This window comes from Microtus oregoni, unplaced genomic scaffold, assembly GCF_018167655.1.
Source record: "Microtus oregoni isolate MIOR12 unplaced genomic scaffold, Mior012 000162F_ref0000463, whole genome shotgun sequence".
Lineage (NCBI taxonomy): Eukaryota > Metazoa > Chordata > Mammalia > Rodentia > Cricetidae > Microtus > Microtus oregoni.
This window is the reverse complement of record NW_024544817.1, coordinates 956473-973393: the sequence shown is the minus strand read 5'-3', so window position 1 is coordinate 973393 and position 16921 is coordinate 956473. Positions and strand designations below refer to the sequence as shown.

Here is a 16921-nt window from a genome sequence, read left to right as displayed (position 1 = left end):
AGTGGGGGTCTCTGGCTCCCCCAGAGATTTAAGGGTGGATCCCCCACCGGCCAGCATCAGACAAGGTTACTCTGTGTAGCCCTGGCTGTCCTAGAACTAGGCTGGCCTCGAATTCAGAGATCCTCCTGCCTCTGCATCCCGAGTGCTGGGATTAAAAGTCTGTGCCACCACCACCACTCGGGTGTGCTTTGTGATTAAGTGTCAAAATACAGAACTGGAGGAGACACGGATACCCTAGCTTAACAGTGGTCATCACTGTGGAAATGCTGCAATTCCAGCATCCGGGGAGGCTGAAGCAGGAGGTCTTTGAGTTTGGAGGCCCACCTGGAGGCTACACAGTGAGCTCCAGGCTAGTCTGGGTTAAGAGGCAAAATCCTGCCTCAAAAGGAACTAAAAAGTGAGGTGACAATCGTGCTGTGCTTTAAACGAATTTACCGAAGCCAGAAAAGACACTTTGAAAATATTCTAATGGTTTGCTTTAAAGAAAAACATTCGTTTACCTAATTGTGTGGCACTGCGGCTGGATGGGAGCGGCACGTTCCCAAATTAACCCCTCCCTGGCTGGTCTAAGGAGGCTGGGTGGCGCAAGGCTTGCCCTTGACAGTTTCAGCAGAGAGAGGAGGAAGCGGAGGCGATCTGGCCCCCTCGGTCCCCTACCCACCTTTCGGTGTTGCACCTTTTGAACCAGTGACCTCGAGCCTCGGAGTCCCCTCCGCCCCCGCCCCCCCACCACCACCACCACAAGCGCTTGGCAGCGCCAGAGTATTGTCGGGCTTGGCAACCGGGGTGACCGCGCTAAGGGACCGGGTGCTGGCGGGGTTCTCCTTTGTGCGGCGGCTGCGCGCGGCTCCACCGCTAGGGGGCGGCCTGCGCCCCGCAGACCCCGACAATAGGCGAGGCTGGGGAGCCGCGCGGTCCCGGAACTTTCCCGGGGTCGGCGGGACACTCGGCCAGGCCATGGAGGAGGGGGCTGGCGCCGCGTCCCCGCTCTGGAACTGGGACTACCTGGACCGCTGCTTCGCCCACCGCCGTGTCTGCATCTCCTTCGGCCTGTGGATCTGCGCCGCCTGCTGCTGGATCGCCGCCCACGCGCTGTAATGGGGCTGGGACCCGCGCGAGGGGTGGCGGGCCACCCGCGGGGCAGATTGGGCGCCACTCGCCTCGGCTCCTCTAAGACTCCTAGGGGCAGGGGCGCAAAGGGGGCTGTTCAGGAGGCAGCTCAAGTCCGGGGTCAGATCTGACATTGCTCTATGGACTGAAGTGCGGTGCCTTCTGAATTCCGAGCACGGGGAAGCTGGGCTGAGAACCAGCGGCAGGAGGCTGGGTGGTGCAGTGGCTGCGGCTTTGATTGGCTTCTGTTGTCAGCCTTTCCCTGCTGTCCGGCGGGGAGCGAGGGCAAGGTGTGAGCCTTTAGACCTCCTGTGAATAATGAGGCTATGCCTCATAGAATGGATGCGAGTATTAAATGAGGTACGGCAGGCGAAGGACTTAGTAAGTGGTCATTAAACTCCATTACCGCTCTGAATCTGCCGCCCACCCTTAGGGACTCTAGTAAGCCTCTCGATGTTTTCCAGTTTTAATGTACCCAAAGCTGGAAAGAGGTGTGGCAGAGGCGATCTGACTCCGGCCACAATTTTTGCTTTTGTCTGCCTTGAAGTAGTTTGGCCAGGTAGTCCCTGTCCCCTGAGTTCTGAGAGTGAAGCCTCTTGGTCTTCAGCCACCCTGTCCCTTGCACGGAAATCCAGAGGTAGTTTCCAGGGTGGTACCACCCAAGTATACCCAGGCAGGATGGAGAGGGTGTGTCATCCCTCTGTCCCCACTTCTGTCACCAGCTCACCTTAACGCTCAGGTGACTGCCACTCAGACTTTCCATGGTGGTTCACGGAATCTGCAGCCCCACTAACTAGTGGTTGGAGTCCAGGAAAGACACTCCGGCCTGGGTGCATTTCTTCACGCCCTTGGTTCCTGCCTGCCCCAGCCCCTAAGGCAGGTTCTGTTAGCGCCCTTTCGGATGAGGAGCCTGCTTACTGAGGGGGCAATAGTCCTGCCTGTCACACAGGCAGGCTTCAGGGATTGAGCTCTCTGAGTCGAGGGTGCAAAGGAAGAGGATGCTGCAGGCACCATCTCCTTTGTCACGCCACTGTCTCCTTTGTTCCTCAGCCACCCTGTGCTGCTGACACGGTTAGGCATGCTTGCCCCTGGAACCAGGGCTTCTAGTAATAACACTCTGAGCTTCAGGCTTGGGGCTGAAGACCCAGAAATATTTAGGGTGTTGGGTAACAGCCTTCCTTCTGTAACTATGTTCCTTGGGACCAATGCTCAGACCCTAATCAGTTTAGTAAACACCAACCACCCTGTCTGAGTGAATGAAGCCAGAGCTATTAAATAAATAAATAAAATAAAATAAATAAAATAACCAGCAGGGAGACATCTGAACCTTCATGTGGTGGAGACGGCATTGATGATCTTGCCAGAGAAGTTTCTGCCTCTGCTAGTTTGCCCTGTCCTGTGTATGGCCCAGGTGTGAGGAAGGTGGGGGGAGGGCTAAAGGGAGAAAAGCCAGCGATTTGGAGAGCTAGGGCGAGGGGCCCAGAGCACCGTGCTGCCACTCCGATTTGTTTTCCCAGCCTTATGAATATGCACAAATTGCTCAGCTGGCAGAGCCTGCCACCCACTGCACAGATGGACTGGATAGATTTCACTCTAACTTCAAAGAAGCAAATTGCCTTTTAAATTTAGGCAATTATCGCTATAGTTAGCTGTGGCGTGTGTGTGTGTGTGTGTGTGTGTGTGTGTGTGTGTGTGTGTGTATTGTGGGGGTGACTTTTAGAACCTGTTTTGTTTCCCTTCCACGAAATAAAACCCAACAGTTAGCTTGTGGAGGGAAGGGGGGTCGGTCTGTTGACCCAGCCTGATTTGGAGGAGTCCCATATCTTTTCTTAAAGATAAGACCTACTATGTAGTGCAAGCTGACCTCGAACTCGAAACCTCCTGCCTCTGCTTCCCAAGTACTAGGACCACAGGTGTCTCAGAACATGCTAAGGCTTGGAAGAATCTGAGCTACATGCCCCTTGCCCAGCTGGTCTCCCGCTTCTGTAGAAGAGGACAGTATCTCTACAATGAGAGCTCCAGTTTCCCGGGATGGCCTCGTGGTTCTCCTTCTGGTCTTTTCTTCCCCACCTGTAGACTGAATCCAGAAACATGTGATACTCCAGGGCATCGGAGGAGCCGGTGCTTCATAGAACAGAGGTCATAGCTGCCTTTTCTAAGATGTCCTCTCTGGCCCTCTTACCCCAGGATTCTCTACCTGAGATGCACAAAAAAATGTGGCCGGGACCAGTCAACACTGTGTGCTGCCTTCTGCCTCCTGACCAGTCTGTGTGACATGGTGGGGGCCATTCTAGCCAGACAGCTCACGATCCAGGTATGCCTAGCACAAGCATGGCTTCTGTTTCTCTGTGGCAGCCACACAAACCTGTCTTTCCCCTCAGCATGCAGAGCAGTTTCCTCTCGGAACCTGTACCTTGTCTTTTCTGTTTTCTCAAGCTCCCCACCTCTCTCTCCCTCTGTGTCCACACGGCTCATCATCACCTCCCTCAAGCATTTGTTTAAAGTCACCTTTTAAAGCAAAGCTTCCACTGGACAGCGGTGGCACACATCTTTAATCTCAGCACTCTGGAGGCAGAGGCAGGCAGCTCTCTGTGAGTTTGAGGCCAGCCTAGTCTTCAAGAGCTAGTTCCAGGACAGGAACCAAAAGCTACAGAGAAACCCTGTCTCGAAAAACCAAAAATAGATAGATAGATAGATAGATAGATAGATAGATAGATAGATAGATAGATGATAGAGCAAAGCTTCCTGGGGCTGCAGCGATGTGCCCATGGGTAAGAGCACACAATGCTCTTCCAGAGGACTAGAGTTTGGTCCCCAGTACCTGTGCCAGGTTACCTATACCCGTGTGAGCTCCAGCTCCAGGGGATTCCATGGCTCCTAGTGTGCCTGTACACACACACACACACACACACACACACACACACACATAAAACATAAAGTCAAAAAAGGCCTCCCCATGTTTAAAATTGTGGCACATCTCTCTCTAAAGTGCTCCAAACTCCCTTCTCCTGCTGTGTTTCTCAGCTTACGTGTCTTAGTTAGCTTCCAATTGCTGCAACAAAAGGCCATGACCCAGGCCATATATGAAAGAAAGCCCTTAATGGGGCTTATGGTTTTAGGGGGTGTAGGGCTCACGATAGCAGCGCAGAGGCATGGTGGCAGGAACAGCTGAGAGCTCACATCTTGGTCTTCAAGTAGAAGAAAGAGACACTGGGAAGGGTGTCATTCTTTTGAACTCCCCCCTCCCCGTGACACACCTCCTCTAACAAGGCCACACCTCCTAGTCCTTCCCAAACAGTTCCACCAACTGGGGACCAGGGATTCGAAGATAGGAGTCTGTGGAGGTCACTCTCATTCCAGTCACCAGAGCAGGGACTTGCTCACTGCTGTATTGACACTGTACACAGCTCATAGTGGATGTTCAACTAGTTCTCATTGTCGCTACTGTCGGCAGGGCTGAGACCCGGCAATGGCAGCCAAGTCCTTCCCCAGGCTGTGATGTAGGATTTGGCACAGGGAAAAGCAGTTTCTGGTTTCCCCAAAGTGTAGGACCTCAGATAAAGGCTTCTAGCCCTAAACACATATCCCAAAGAATATTTTTTTTTGAGCCCCACTGCAAGGAACTCAGGATTTGACTTTTGTGGCCACCCAGGCAGGGATAAAGAAGGGCAGCCTAGTGGTCAGGACACTGGCTTGGAGGTTTGAGCTGCTGAGGACAGTACCCTGATGGCTTTGGACCAGACTCCCTTTCCTGTTGGCTTGTGGGATAAAATGAGGTTCTGCTTGTGCCCAAAAGGGATGGCTGGCTGGAGTTTGTTAAATATTTAACTGCATCTTGGTGCTAAGCTTCCCTTGCGTGTTAATTCATATAGTCCCGAAACTGTCCAATGATATGGGTCCCGAAATCATTCATCTGCTACAGATGTGGAAACTGAGGCACAGAGAATCATCTGTAAGGCCACCCTTTAGTGCGTACCCGGGCCAGGATTCCAAAGCCACAATGTACACTCTTTCCACTGGTGATGGTCTTGTCTCTGGTACCGTTGACTTTCTCTGAGTCCCAGTCCAAAAGCTTGCCATGAATTGTTTCCAGAAATCTACATGGTAGTCATTGAGGGAGGCCTGGTTGTATGCCGGTTTTACAGATGGGGAAACTGAGGCTCAGAGTGTTTCCATGTCTGGTATATAGCTCCACAGCAAAAGCTACCCATGCCACAGACACGCCCCAGTGTAACCCACGTGGTGGAGGGCATCCCAGGGTGGCGGTGCTGTGGTGTCTGCAGGATGACTCTGGATTGACCAGACTCCGTCTCCATTTGCTTCCAGGTGTTCACGGGAGCCTACCTAGCAGTTGTCGACTTTGGGAATTTTATGTCCATCCTCTTCCCAGTCTGTGGATCCAAATCCAAGTCAAAGTCTGGTGAGTGTGCGTACGCAGCCATCCCATCTGTCTACATTCTTCTTCTGTTTGTCCATTCGCTCAGTACCTGTTCCTTACCACACCCTGAGCCAGACAGAGAAACGAGGTCCCTGACCTCAGCCAGGTGAGAAAGATGGGACCCTCAACAGTCACTGTAGCTGGCGTCTAGGGGACAGACCTATGGGAAAGCAGGTGACACCAGGACTGGTGGCAGGCACAGGCAAGCAGACCACAGTGGGCCAAGGCCAGGAGCAGTGGTGGCACATGGCTTCAGGGGACAATGTGCACGACTGGCTGACCAAGCCAAGCCACACAGTTTCTGGAAATGGATGGCAGAAACAGGCATGGATCACTTCAGCAAGAGCAGGGCTGGAGGGACCGAGATGGGGTGAACATCCCTGAGTACGTAGGACTGGGGTTCCTGAGAAGAGAGAGGTGATCTTAGACTCTTGTCCAAAGGCAGGATGGTCACATCAGTGGGTCAACCCAGTCCATGTAGTTCAGAAGAGAAATATTCTTTAAAATGCCCAGAAGAGTGTGTGTCGTATGTTCCACGAATGTCCTCTCATTGGAGGAGGTGGCTGGACACACAGTCTCTTACTCACCTGTAGGATGCTGTTCTAGGAGAGTTGTGACTGTAGGGACATGGTCACTAGGATGCTGTTCTAGGAGACCTGTAACTGTAGGGACATGGTCACTGGGATGCTGTTCTAGGAGAGGTGTAACTGTAGGGACATGGTCACTAGGATGCTGTTCTAGGAGACCTGTAACTGTAGGGACATGGTCACTAGGATGCTGTTCTAGGAGACCTGTAACTGTAGGGACATGGTCACTAGGATGCTGTTCTAGGAGACCTGTAACTGTAGGGACATGGTCACTGGGATGCTGTTCTAGGAGACCTGTAACTGTAGGGACATGGTCACTAGGATGCTGTTCTAGGAGAGGTGTAACTGTAGGGACATGGTCACTGGGATGCTGTTCTAGGAGACCTGTAACTGTAGGGACATGGTCACTGGGATGCTGTTCTAGGAGAGGTGTAACTGTAGGGACATGGTCACTGGGATGCTGTTCTAGGAGAGGTGTAACTGTAGGGACATGGTTACTGGGATGCTGTTCTAGGAGAGGTACGACTGTAGGGACATGGTCACTAGGATGCTGTTCTAGGAGGGGTGTAACTGTAGGGACATGGTCACTGGGATGCTGTTCTAGGAGGGGTGTAACTGTGGGGACATGGTCACTAAGATGCTGTTCTAGGAGAGGTGTAACTGTAGGGACATGGTCACTAGGATGCTGTTCTAAGAGAGTTGCGACTGTCTGCATGGATACCAGCATTCAAAGCTTCCCTCCGAGGAAGACAAGCAGTAGGCACCGTGGGTGGAGGCAGTTTCTGAAAGAGAACTTGACCCCAGAGCTTTGAAGGAGGTCACGATCTGCCATAGCAAGACACAGGAGGGGAGGTAGAGTCTACCCCAGCTCCTCCCACACCAGCCATCTGGTGAATTCAATGGTCCAGGAGCATCATGGAGGGGGCGGGGTTTCTGATGTTTTTTGCAGGTCGGAGCAGCAGAGAGAGGAAGAGAAGAAGGCATCTGAGAGCCAGTGTGTTTGCCCTGGCTCTGCCTCTGTGCCTGGGTCCAGGCTGGGTGATCTGGGCTGCTGTGCCCAAGGCTTCAGCCCCAGTCGGAGGGCCACAGCGGAGGCTGCTGGGAAGCCTGCTACAGGTAAGGCTGAGCATAGGAAGATGGAGTGGTATAGGTCACTTCCCTCCTTGTGCATCTACTTGGTGCCCTGGGAGAGGGTGAGCGCTCTTGACATTTGACATTGGATATCATATTGGGCTTGTTGCCACTTGGGGCATAAGTACAGTCTCTACACATCCCTTCTTGCAGGAAAACCCGGAAGTCTTCGGCTACCTGCTGGGTGGCATCGCTGCCTTTGGCTCCTGGGCATCCCGGATCCCACCATTCTCCAATATCGTGAGCCTGGGGTGGGGCTGGGGTTATGGGTCATGTGACCAGTCTCGGGGCATCAGGAGATTCTGGGGGTGTGATGTCCCTGTGTGGGGCACACTTGTGCTTATGTTTTTCTGAGGAGCTAGAGTGTGACGGCAGTGGGGTGTGTATGTGTGTGCACGTGCATGCGTGTCCGTAGGTGTGTGTGTGCATGCATGTGTGTCCGTGTGTGTAGGTGTGTGTGTGCGTGCATGTGTGTCCGTGTGTGTAGGTGTGTGTGTGCGTGCATGCATGTCCGTAGGTGTGTGTGCGTGCGTGCATGTGTGTCCCTGTGTGTAGGTGTGTGTGTGTGCGTGCATGTGTGTCCGTGTGTGTAGGTGTGTGTGTGTGCGTGCATGTGTGTCCGTGTGTGTAGGTGTGTGTGTGTTGCGCGTACATGTGTGTCCATGTGCGTCGGTGTGGGTCTGAAGGGCCATGGCTGAACAGTGGAGTCCTGGGACCTACAGAAACTTTCCAGGAAGTCTGAGTTGCTTCTCCCTACTTCCTGTAGCCCAGGAAAGTAGAGCAGGAAAAGGTCTCAGGGGTGGGACAGATTAGAGTCTCACAACAACACAAGGAAGGCACGGAAGTTCAACACAGCATTGGCAGAATTTCCAAACGTCTGGGTCGTGGGAAGATTTACCGGCTAGGCCTGTTGAGGTCAAATGGGATTTGTCTTTGGGGAGCTCTCAATCCTGTGGAGACTCAGCTGGGACAGTGAGGGGTCTCCCTGCTCTCCAAACAGTGGAAACAGTGTTTGGTTTGGGGAACAGGCGAAGGCCCCTGTGCTGACTGAGTGCTGGTAGAAACCATTACAGTTTAGAGGTTTGCAAAGGCAAGGGGGGGGGGGGGGGGGCTGGCGGAGGCAGACACCGAGAAGGGGCTGTCTGTCCATGGCAGAGGGCACGGAAAAGCCACCACATAGGGCAGTGCCTGAGTGAGCTTTGGGAATGGTATAGAAACCACCCTGCCAGGCTTTCTCTGTGGAAGATCCTGCTGTCGTGTTTCTGCCTCCGTGGCAGGACCAGCGTGGGCCCTGACACCCGAGAGTGAAATGGGCCTGTCGTTTGGTCTGCCGAGAGCCACTTTGCTGGGAGTGCCATGCTTTAGTCCAGAAGAGCAGGGCGTGGAGGCAGCAGATTGGAACTGTGTGCATAAAGAGCCCAGCTGTGCCTCGAGGCCTTGGAGTCCGGGAGTCCCGGCTCCAGAGCTTCCCAGACTGACCACAGCCACCTGTGAGAGTCTCCAGGAAGGGGGTGGGCCATCACAAGGTAGGGACACCTTCCAGGGAGCAAGCGCAGTATCATGACTACCTGTTCTAGTTCCCTGAGAACTGCAGCGGGGTAGTCAGGTTGGGGACCTCACAGACCTTTAACGGCTATGAGAAACACCAGGGTGTTGTGGGAAGGAACCATACAAAAAGGCGTGATTACCCTTAGGCTGTGGAGCCAAAGACCAGGCCCACCCTCACACCCGGGGACTCCACAGAGGGGTGCTTGGCTGGGCCTCTCTATTCACTGGCCTTCCGCAGATGGCAGCCAGAGGAGAAGCTGGGAAGAGAGCTGGCTGAGATACAGCCTGTGTGCCCTCCTGGCAGTTTCTGTTTGTGCAGTGCTGAGCTTTTGACCCAGGACCTCACATATACTAGGCAATCATTCTACCACTGAGCTACCTCCCAGCTCATCTGAGCATTCTTTGGGGGATTTAAAACAAAAAATGAGAGAAAAGTCAGCCAAAATACACCCTTCTCCTGAAATTTGTTCCATTCCTTAGCCAACACCTAAATAGTTCTAAATATCGTCACCTAACAAGGAAATCAGCATAGATATAAACTTTAATATATTTGTGGTTTAGTATGTAGTCTTTTGTATGCATGTATAAATGTATACATAAAGTGACTTTTAAATATTTATTTATCCGGGGGTTGGAGGTTTGGCACATGTGTACCCTGGCTCAGGTGTTATGAGCACAGAACAGCTTGCCGGAGTCGCTTCTTTCTTCCTACGATGTGGGTTCCAGGGATCCAACCTAAGTTGTCAGCAGCAGGTGTTTTTACCTGCTGAGCCACTGGCTGTAAAGCGACTGTATACCTACAGAGACTCCTTACATAAATGTTGTATATGTCCCTGTTTAGTGAGCCAATATCTCCACTGTTAGTTATCCCAGAGTGTCCCCTTGGCTTCGCAGCTTTCAGGATGTCATCTCTCATTCCCTTGATCCTCCTGTTTGGTGTGGTTCCCCAGGGGACAAGCTGGGGCATGGCTTTGTTATAACTCGGGCTCCCTCATTTTTCTCAGCTGGCATTCCCATGTTCCCTCCCACTGGCAGGAGTTGAGCATTGAAATGGGAGGGTCGCTGGTCTGCCCCCAGGAGCACTCTGAATGTGTAAAGTCTTGCATCCCTCCATGTCCGAGGGACTTGCCTGGTGTGATGCGGTCCAGAAGAGAACCGATGCCCCATAGGGTGGAAACAGTAAGGAAGGTTTCCAGCGTTAGGACTAATCCAGATTCTGAGGAAAGAGTAGGAGTTTGTCAGGCAAAGGCAGAAGCTTGCAGAGTAGATGCCTAGCGGGTGGAGCACCCTTTGTGAGCAGCCGCTCGTAGAGGGCTCACCATCTGCTGTCGAGAGCAGGGGTCTCAGGATCCAGTGTCCTCCTGATCAGTCCCTCCTCTCTCTGCAGTGTCGGGGCAAGTCATTCTCCTACATTCACCTGTGGACTCGGTTCCTGTCAGCTCTGGCTGGCCTCCTCTACGCCTCGGCCATCGTGGCCCATGACCGGCACCCTGAGTACCTCCTCCAGGCCACACCCTGGTTCCTGATTTCCCTGGGCCGAGCTGCGCTGGACCTTGCTGTATCCACCCAGGCCTCATGGCTGTGGAGGCTGGATTGCCTGCAGCCAGCGGCCTTGTCCTACCTCCCATCTGCCATGCCCTCTTTTGGTCTTGCTGGGTAGCATGCTGGCCCAGCAGTCCGGTGAGTGAATTGTCGCCTGAAACAGGTGGACACCACTGCAGTGACCTTGACATTCAAGAGCTCTGAGTCTTGGGGGTCAAAGGACACAGCTCCAGGTTCAGTTCTGCTTTTCCCCAGCATCTCTCCAGGGATCCTGCCCTCTCGGAGAAGGAGCCTGTTTCTCCTCTCCTGTCAGACCCTTCTGAGGGGTCCTGTGGGCTGGCCTCCTGCACGGGCTCATTCTGCTCTCTGCGCTGTTCTATCCTGCCACTGCAGAACTCAGAGGTGACAAATGCTGCCTTTGGTCGGTGGCTGCTGAGCCCACTCAGCTCCTGGGGCCCCATTGGTGCTGCGTGATGTGCTGTCACCAGGTGACCTTGCGTGCGTGTTTTCAAGGGTAAGGGAAGCTGAGTTGGTGGCTGGAGGAGGCCGTTGGAGGTGCTGACAGCTTCTGAATGGGATCCTGCGGTGGTGGCAGTGGGAGAGTGGAAATTACCCAGAAGTCCAAGATCAAAGCAGGCCTCGTGCCTTCTGACCTGTGACCTCCAGAATTCTTTAGCTGCAAATTTATATTGTTTTTCCTTTATGAGACAAGTTCTTGGTACATAGCTAAGGCTAGCCTTGAATTCAGATCCTCCGGCTTCAGCCTTGGGAGTGTTGCGACAGGCAGGTGTCGCCACATCTAGCATTGCCTCCAGCGGCTGTCTGTCTTCAGCGGCTGTCTGTCTATGGCCTGTCTTCTTTCTCGTATCTCTGCATGTCTTCCCTTCTAAGGACTCCAGGCATCCTTGTAGGTCCACTTTGGCTCTCCTCTCAAATAAGCCTCTGATTTCATGTACACCGCATGTGTCTTCCCCCACCATGTGTGCTATCACTATAAGGCAGGGCCTGAGGAAAGATGTTCTCTGAATGTTTCGGTGTCACAAGCCTTTATCAGGGAACTGAAAGATAAGGAAAAACTGATCAGGCTCTGACTTCAAGATGTACTCTGACTGTCTGGGACAGGATGGTTTCAGGGAGGGACCAGGGTAGGCTGCTGGGGGCAGCAGGGTGTGACAGTCTCTGCTTCTGCTTCAGTCTACCTTAACTTCCGCATCTCAGATCATCTTTCTGTCCTGTGTGATCAAGAGCAAGATGAGGCGAGCCTTCGGGTTTGCTGCCGAAGCCAGAGAGGGCCCCGACACACAAGCCCTTTTGACATGCACAGAGAAAGAAGACAATCAGGAGGCCGGGATCGAAGACAAGGTCTCTCTGGGTAGAAATGGTTTGCAGACTGGGTGCGCAGAGGCGAGAAGTACTAGGAACCTGGGACCATCCATGCTAGGTTTTTGTATTGGTTTGGTTTGATTTGGTTTGGTTTTTCGAGACGGGGTTTCTCTGTGTTGCTTTGGAGCCTGTCCTGGAACTAGCTCTGTAGACCAGGCTGGCCTCGAACTCAGAGATCTGCCTGCCTCTGCTTCCCGAGTGCTGAGATCAAAGGCCTGCACCACCACCCGGCTCTATGCTAGGTCTTTAAAAAAACTCTACTTTTTATATCCAAAGCTCACACGATCCTCCAATTTCCCAGGTCCAAAAATTCTTTTAGTGTTTTTTTGTTGTTGTTATTGTTTGTGGTTTTGGGTTTTTTTTGTTGTTTGTTTTTGTTTTTGGTTGTTTCGCTTTGAGTTCCACAAGGCATTCTCTCAGCTGCGTAGCTGGATAATCAGAGTCCCTTGTGTTATTCAGTAATCCACATACTGCCTACGTCAGTGTCTTTATTTTACAACAGGTTGGGCTTTCCCACTCTTTGCCCATAAAATCGCCTTCCCACGTTCCCATGGATCTTTGATGTCATTGCCACCTCCTGACAATCCCGGAGCATAGCAAATGTTCGTTCCCACCTTTGCGTATCTGTGTGGTACTATTTCTGGAAAACTGGCCCAGGGCACAAGGACTCATTTGTATTTGAGGCCACTGCAGTTTAACTGTCCCTGCTTGGAGGCTGGTTTTGCTAAATGCTCTTCTGGGGAAGTGTTACTTGTGATAATGCCCAGCATTTATGCTATAATCTACCACGAGTGAGAATCGATATGTCGGAGGCATGTGTTTGTCTCCTTGGTGTTGCGGTGTTAGGGCTGACCAGAGCCTTCTGCCCATTACACAAACTCTGCCCTGAACCCAGGCCTCCTGTCTCTTTCTGCTTGATTCAGACTGGTGACTCTAACTGAGGCAATCTGTCCTCATCAAAAGACCCATTGTGGAAGCTTGTATGAAGATAAGCAGCTCCCTTTTACTAATTTGGGGGGACTAAAGTGGTGTCATGTAAATGGAGGTTTCTCTCCCACCCACCAATTCCTGAATAGCCACTCAGAGGCTTACAAACTGGCCTTGTTTAGCTCAGGCTTATTACTAGCTAGCTCTTACATTTAACCCATTTCTATTAATCTGTGTATCACCGCATGCCCCGTGGCATGTTGTTCCCCCTCCAGGGCTTCTCCCCAACCCCACCTTCTTTTTCCCTGTATCTCTGCTTGGATTTCCTGCCTGGCTCTATTCTGCCTGGCTATTGATCAAATCAGTTTCTTTGTTAACCAATGGTAATAAGACATATTCACAGCATGCAGAAGGGCATCCCCCATTAGTCTCACCTGCTGCATGGCTCCTCAGCACTTCAGGTCCCTTTTACAGAGCACGGACATGAAGGAGGCTGGGATTCCTTTACCAAAAAGACTAGGAAATGGGGACAGAGGGGGTGAGTGAAAAATTAAAAAGTAAAACTGCTCCCTGGAACATTCTAGGCTCAATAGTGTAGCGTGAGCTGACAAAACAGAAGGGACTGGTATGCATATAGCAAAGAGTGAGTGGGGTGTTTGGGCTGTGAGTTTGCAGGAGGGCCCAGGGGACACTTATTTCCTTCACTCTGGCAACTGTGCTAAAGTTGTTCCTCTGCAGGGAGCTCGCAGTACAGACGACTGTGTGACTCTGAGCAGACAAGGAGAACCCTTTGGGTATCTGCCATGGTCCCTGTAGGTATATCCAATGTTTGGACATTGTCACCCACTGTTGTCATCCACACAGTTCACGCCTGACAGCCAGGCGGTGGTGGCGCACGCCTTTAATCCCAGCACTCGGGAGGCAGAGGCAGGCGGATCTCTGTGAGTTTGAGGCCAACCTGGTCTACAAGAGCTAGTTCCAGGACAGGCTCTAAAGCTACAGAGAAACCCTATCTCGAAAAAACGAAAACAAAACAAGAAAAAACAAACAAAACAAAACTAACAAAAAAAAAAAAAAGCTCATGCCTGAGAATTACACAATCAAGTTACCAAAAAAAGCAAAAATAAATCTAGCAATGTTTAAACTAAGGCCATGATCTTGGGTCAGACTACATTCATTCAAATTTTTGTGACTGGCGAGTTGTGGATTAGACACACCTCTTGACAGTAAGAGTTCTCAGAGTGTGAGTTCTGGACCAGATGTCCCTACTCTAAATCCAAGGTGGCCTCTAGCAAACTTTCCCAAGGTCACATCAAGTCAGAACCAGTGCTTTGAATCAGACTGTACTCAGTACCTGTTGTGCTGGCTCCTGGATTCTGAGCACACAAAGATCTCCAGGAAGCCGCTTTTTTCTGAGACAGGTTTTCACTGTGTATGCCTGGCCAGCCTAGAACCTGCTATATGAATCAGGCTGGCCTCGAACTCACAGAGATTCACCTGCCCCTGAGTTCAGAATCAAGGGCTTGCATCACCAAGTCTGGCCCTTTTGAATAAAATGGGGCCATCATTTTAGTAAGTGCCTCCTGGCTTTACAGTTTCTCTTTGTTACCCCTCTGTTTCTGTTTCCAAGAACTCAGATTGGGTACCTCTCACCAGCCTGGGACACCACAAGCCACTGAGGACAATGACAGCCATCAGTCGCTACATGGAGCTGACCATTGAGCCCGTGCAACAGGTGAGTGGTGCTGAGTATCCAGGTGGAGCAGAGAGAGCAGCCCTGGAGGGCTTCCTGGGGGAGGGGGCACTTCAGCTGCTAGGATGCATCTAGAGTTCTCCAGAGTTGCAGAGGAGGGGAGCCCACGGGAGGAAAAGTCCTCTTCCCTCTGCTCTCTTGGGTACCACGACTGAGGACTGGAAATCGAACAGATGAAAGAAAAAGAAACCTATTCATTACCTCTACATGGGAGTTTACAAAGGAAAATGGGGCTCAAGGAAGTCTCCAGATGGTTGAGGTTTCTAACCCTTGTCAAGCTCAGGAAAAAGGCCTAGAGTTGTGGGGTCAGCAGGCGAGTTAGGGAAGGAGAGGGAGGGGAGTATGGGACTCAGTGTTGTCTTCTTGTGCGGTGAGAGTCTCAGGTGGCAGATGGCAGCTGTGCCTGGAAGTCGCTTACCTGGGGGTGCGGGGTGGGAATGGGTGTTTCCTTTACAAACATGAATGGCTATGCAGAAAGGAAATGTATAGCCGGCCTCTTTTGAAGATTGCAGCTTTTATTTACTTAAGTGGTTTTTCATTGTATCTATCCATCACAGACAGCTCCTTATTACCCAAAGATATTTTCACACCAGTGCACACTGTATGTATGCTGACACATGGTATATGTATGCATGTTCCCCACCTCGTGTATTAGTGTTTGATACATTGCTAAGACAAAGACAAACCACTTCAGGGAGCTGGGGGTGACTTGGGCTCACAGTCGTGGAGCGACTCAGGCGACTGGTCACATGGCATCCGCAGACAGGAAGCAGGAAGGGATGGTTGCTGTTTGCAGCTTCAGGACCCAGTCCTGGGACTAGTGCTGTCCGCTCCTAGGATGGATCTTCCCACTAACTGACTTGCTCTCCACATGATCACCAAGGGGCTGGTACCCAGGTCCTGTCAAGCTGACACTCAATATTAGCCATCACGCCACCTCCTGCTTCCGGACTCTTCTTTCTGCCTCCTCCCCGCTCCCCCTTCCCTTTAGTTCTCTCTGTTTTACTGGGCAGTGTCTTAATTAGGGTTTCTGTTGCTGTGGAGAGACACCATGACCACGGCAACTCTTACAAATGGAAAGATTTAACTGGGTGGCTTATAGTTCCGAGGTTCATTCCATTATCACCATGATGGGGCATGGCTGTGTGCAGGCAGACATGCGGCTGGAGAAGGAGATGAAAGTTCTACATCTTGGTCCAAAGGCAGCAAGAGTCTCTGTCCTACTGGCCAGACTTGACTTTATAAGATCTCAAAGCCCTCTTCCGCAGTGGCACACTGCTTCCAACAACGCTACCCCTATTCCACAAGGCCACACCTCCTAATAGTGCCACTCCCTGTGGGCCAAGCATTCAAACACATGAGGGCCTCTGAGGGCCTTTCCTATCAACCCACCACAGTCAGCTTTCCTCCTGTGCCCATGTCGTAGACACTTACATAACCATGTCTGACTTAAGATAAGGGACCACACATGAGAGAAAGCATGTAATAATTTACCTTCCTGAGACTGATTTAATTCTCTTAGTGTGACTCTCTGGAGTCGAATCTATTTTCCTGCAAATGACCTGGCAGTGTTTTTTCTTTAAGCCCACTCCATTGCGTATGTAAGCTACACTGTCTTTATTCTTCGGTTGGATACCTGGGTTGGTCCCACAGCTTAGGTACTGCACATAGTAGCACAGTAAGCACTGATGTGTGGGTGTCTCTGTGACACCTTGACTAGGAGAGGTCCCTCAGGCGCATCCCGGAGTGCTAGCTGGGCCCTGTGCTGGATCTGTGTTTAGTTTTGTGAGACTTCGCCATACTGACTTCCTAATGGCTCGGCTAGTTTGTATTGCCACCAGTAAATGGGGAAGGGTCCCTTTGTCTGTGTCTTTGTCGGTGTTTGTTGTTTCTCTTTTCATTCTCTCTCTCTGTCTGTTTCTCTGTTTCTGTGTGTGTGTGTGTGTGTGTGTGTGTGTGTGTGTGTGTGTGTGTAGGCCAGAAGAGGACATTGGAACTGGAATTACAGGCAGTTGTGAGCTATATGATGTGCGGAGGGGTTGGGATCTGAACTCGGATCCTCCAGAAGGCAGCATGTGCTCTTAGCCCCTGATCATCTTTCCAGACCTGTTGCTTGTTTTCTTAATGACTGCCATTCTGACTGGGGTGATATACATTTTCATTGTAATTTTAAATTAAGGATTCTCTGGTGGATAGTGAGGTTGAATACTTTTTTGTATGTTTATTGATCACTTATATTTCATCTTTTGTGGACTGTACATTTCATTAGAATATTTATTGACTGAGTTGATTGGTTTCTTATTGTTTAGTTTTTTCACTCCTTTGTATATTCCAGATGTTAATGCCTGATGTATAGATTGTCAGCATTATTATTATATAGTCCAGAAAGTAATGTCCGTTGGCAAAGATTTTTCTCCCCTCCAGTGGGCTGTCTCTTTATTTGATGAACTATTTCCATTGCAGTTCAAAAGCTTTTTAATTTCATAAGGTTCCATTTACCAT

At 51.2% G+C, this 16921-nt stretch overlaps 1 protein-coding gene across 4 annotated transcripts in view; it reads left to right on the top strand.

The window, feature by feature from the left end:
- Window positions 1-879: 879 nt before the first annotated feature.
- Tmem44 (transmembrane protein 44) overlaps window positions 880-16921 on the top strand; it is a 33360-nt gene continuing 17318 nt past the window's right edge. For 2 of the 4 annotated variants that reach the window (XM_041647180.1, XM_041647179.1), the window contains exons 1-8: window positions 880-1094; window positions 3298-3424; window positions 5437-5530; window positions 7085-7251; window positions 7420-7506; window positions 10202-10372; window positions 11575-11718; window positions 14297-14401. In XM_041647180.1, the coding sequence (XP_041503114.1) occupies window positions 958-1094; window positions 3298-3424; window positions 5437-5530; window positions 7085-7251; window positions 7420-7506; window positions 10202-10372; window positions 11575-11718; window positions 14297-14401 (1032 nt within the window). In that variant the 5' untranslated portion in view covers window positions 880-957. Of the gene's footprint in view, window positions 1471-3297; window positions 3425-5436; window positions 5531-7084; window positions 7252-7419; window positions 7507-10201; window positions 10373-11574; window positions 11719-14296; window positions 14402-16921 lie in introns of all 4 variants that reach the window. The other 2 variants (XM_041647182.1, XM_041647181.1) reach the window with 2 other exon arrangements.